Source organism: Asparagus officinalis, chromosome 5 (genome assembly GCF_001876935.1).
Source record: "Asparagus officinalis chromosome 5, Aspof.V1, whole genome shotgun sequence".
Lineage (NCBI taxonomy): Eukaryota > Viridiplantae > Streptophyta > Magnoliopsida > Asparagales > Asparagaceae > Asparagus > Asparagus officinalis.
The window spans coordinates 18717669-18720289 of record NC_033798.1 but is presented as its reverse complement, the minus strand read 5'-3'; the positions used below and the strand labels follow the sequence as shown (position 1 = coordinate 18720289).

The 2621-nt window shown below is 36.7% G+C and overlaps 1 protein-coding gene across 1 annotated transcript in view; it reads right to left on the bottom strand.

Moving 5' to 3' along the window:
• LOC109841591 (triacylglycerol lipase 2-like) overlaps positions 911–2621 on the bottom strand; it is a 2447-nt gene continuing 736 nt past the window's right edge. Inside the window, 7 exon segments of the mRNA XM_020410547.1 lie at positions 911–1230; positions 1309–1404; positions 1489–1568; positions 1691–1731; positions 1834–1971; positions 2046–2185; positions 2188–2248. Coding sequence (XP_020266136.1) covers positions 911–1230; positions 1309–1404; positions 1489–1568; positions 1691–1731; positions 1834–1971; positions 2046–2185; positions 2188–2248 — 876 coding nt within the window.

Here is a 2621-nt window from a genome sequence, read left to right as displayed (position 1 = left end):
AAAAAAGGTCCCTGAAATTGGTTTTGTTGTGATCCATTTTTCTCTAGATTGAAATAAAACTAGTTCATCTCAAAACGGGACAGGCTTAATTTTCTAGAGTTTGCCAAACTTATCCTAATGGAGCCGATTGATACCTCAATAAAATGCTGATATCTTAAAGATAAACAAATATTGTTTCTTGTCGTAAGGCATAGGAAGTAATTTTTGCTCTGTTGACATCCTCCTGGTTGGGGAAGGACAGAACATAAAGTTATTAGGGTGTAACTTTCAGTCCATCAATAGCAATGAGCACAATGCTCTCTTGTTATGAGGACGCCAAGGAATTTTGCTTTATTTCTCTGACAAATATCTATATTTGTATTCAAACTGCTGCTTTGGCCCTTCAAACAAAAAGCTTGAACCTCCTTCAAGACTTCAACCATGAGGGAAACAAAACTTTCGTCAATAGCATTTTTTGTAAAGTAGTGCCTAATGCTCACAATGTCCGAGGAAAAACTTATGGATGCAGCGGGATAAAGACCAATGGTCCCAAATTCATTGCCAATATGGGAACCATTTCAGAAGGCATGCGTGTATTGACAACAAGTGGCATATAAGCACGATTTTGAGATGCATCTGCTGATGCTAGATGTGCATGGACGTTCGAGCTACCAGTTTGACATATCAGACATAGCGTGTATCCGCTGTCTCAGCATTGCGAAGAATGTTATGAAGAATTTGTGTGGTACTGAGACCAGAGGCGTTGCTGTTGGGAGATCGTGCATGATGGCATATGGTACTTCTGCGGTTATGTAGCAATGTTGCTGTGTGAGAGTCTATTTTCGCAGAAATCAATTCCAAACACTAGAATACACCGAAAATAAAGAAGAAAAATTATTATTATTAAGACTGATGCATACAACAACTTATCTCAATGAAGCTCAAAGAAAGCCATGAGTGGATCATATACGATTCTTTTTGCATTGACAGCCATAACAAAATCAGCATGTGCGTAGTTATCCTGATACTGAACTGTCATCTTATCACCATCATGAAAATGTAAACTATTCAGCAAACGCGAAACATCATTGTCATCGGAAAGCTTATCTTGACCTCCATAGCTCAGGAAAAGTGGGAGATCGTTAGGGATCTTGCTCATGTTGTACACAGGAGGACTGATTTGGCCATAATGGCTCATGTTTTCATCATTATCATCATAATCATATTTTGTTATAGTACCTCTTCTGATCACTGTTCAATAATAAGACTCATACTGTTATTCATTCACAAAGTTATCACAATAGAATTTATCCAATATTGAACACTTACTCTGCGCTAAGTGAATCATGTTTTTAGTTGATGTTGCCTGAGGCTCGTGATCCAAGAAAACCTCGACCGAAGAGGAGTTAAGACAGCAATTTGGGCCTTTAGTTCAAGGTTTGACAGTGCATCAGTGTATCGTTCGGTCCAGTAATTAAAAATATAAGGTATTTCATGACCAAAAAGTACCTGTCATGGCTGAAATCATATTGTAGCAATCAATTTCAGGATCCATACAAACCGTCTTGAGCAGTTTATCCACAGCTTTGCTGTTATAAATGACCTCAATATCTCAATTTACCATTAGTATGTTGATAATTAAGTGAGTGAGTGAAGTTTAAATATACTCATGAAGTTTTATATATAACGCATGAATGGTTCATTGGATTGCCTGTTTGGATCAAATTTATGAAGGCCAAGCCAGTAAAGATCCTGCAGAAAAGGTATGTCAAGCCATTTGATCTAATTTATGGTGATAGCTGTAATAAGTTAAATTTTTTTGGTTAAACACATGTATTCTGCAAATTTACTTACTTCTGCGACAAAGATTTGAGCAGCAGCTTTTGATATAAGCGATGTAATCTGATTCAGATACGCTATGGGGCAGAGCGCCGATCTCACCATACTCAATAGCTTATGTTGGCTAAATGTGGCAAGGGCAATCAAAGTTCCCTGAAAAAGAAAAAGCATTGAAATTACTTCATCTCAATTCACTGTTTGAAATCTCCAGAGTCTTAGTTTCATACCAAAGAGTGGCCAACATAGTGAATAGTCTGATTTCCAGTACGTTGATATACATAATCAAAACTAGCACGCAGATCATTCGCTGCTAGTTCATCCCATGACCAATCCCAATAGGCCTGCAATACAATTTGGACATCATGAAGTTGTCTGCTAGAATGTAACCTAATGATTCATCAGGTGAATTAAGCAGCCATGTGATCCCGTCCTACAAAATTAAATGTATAGACTTAGAATTATCTTCAGTACTTAAAGTAACTTTAGGGCTTGTTTGGAATTGCACCAAGTGCAGAGAAGTTAATGGAACATAGGATGAGTTAAGAGAAGGTAAGGGAACATGTAAAATTTATTTGGGAAATTTGTAAGGGGAATCAAAGAGAACTTATTTCACCCTATTTGGAAAGTTTAATAAAGTGAAGGGAAGAGAAGAAAATATATATAAACTTACGTAAATAACCTTACATGTTATTAAGCTTTTATTATTAGAAGTTAGATAGGCGGTAAAATGGTTTCTCCATAATTATTTTTTTATTAGAAGTTCCCTTAACTTCCCTTCATCTTAGTTACACCCCAAATTGGGG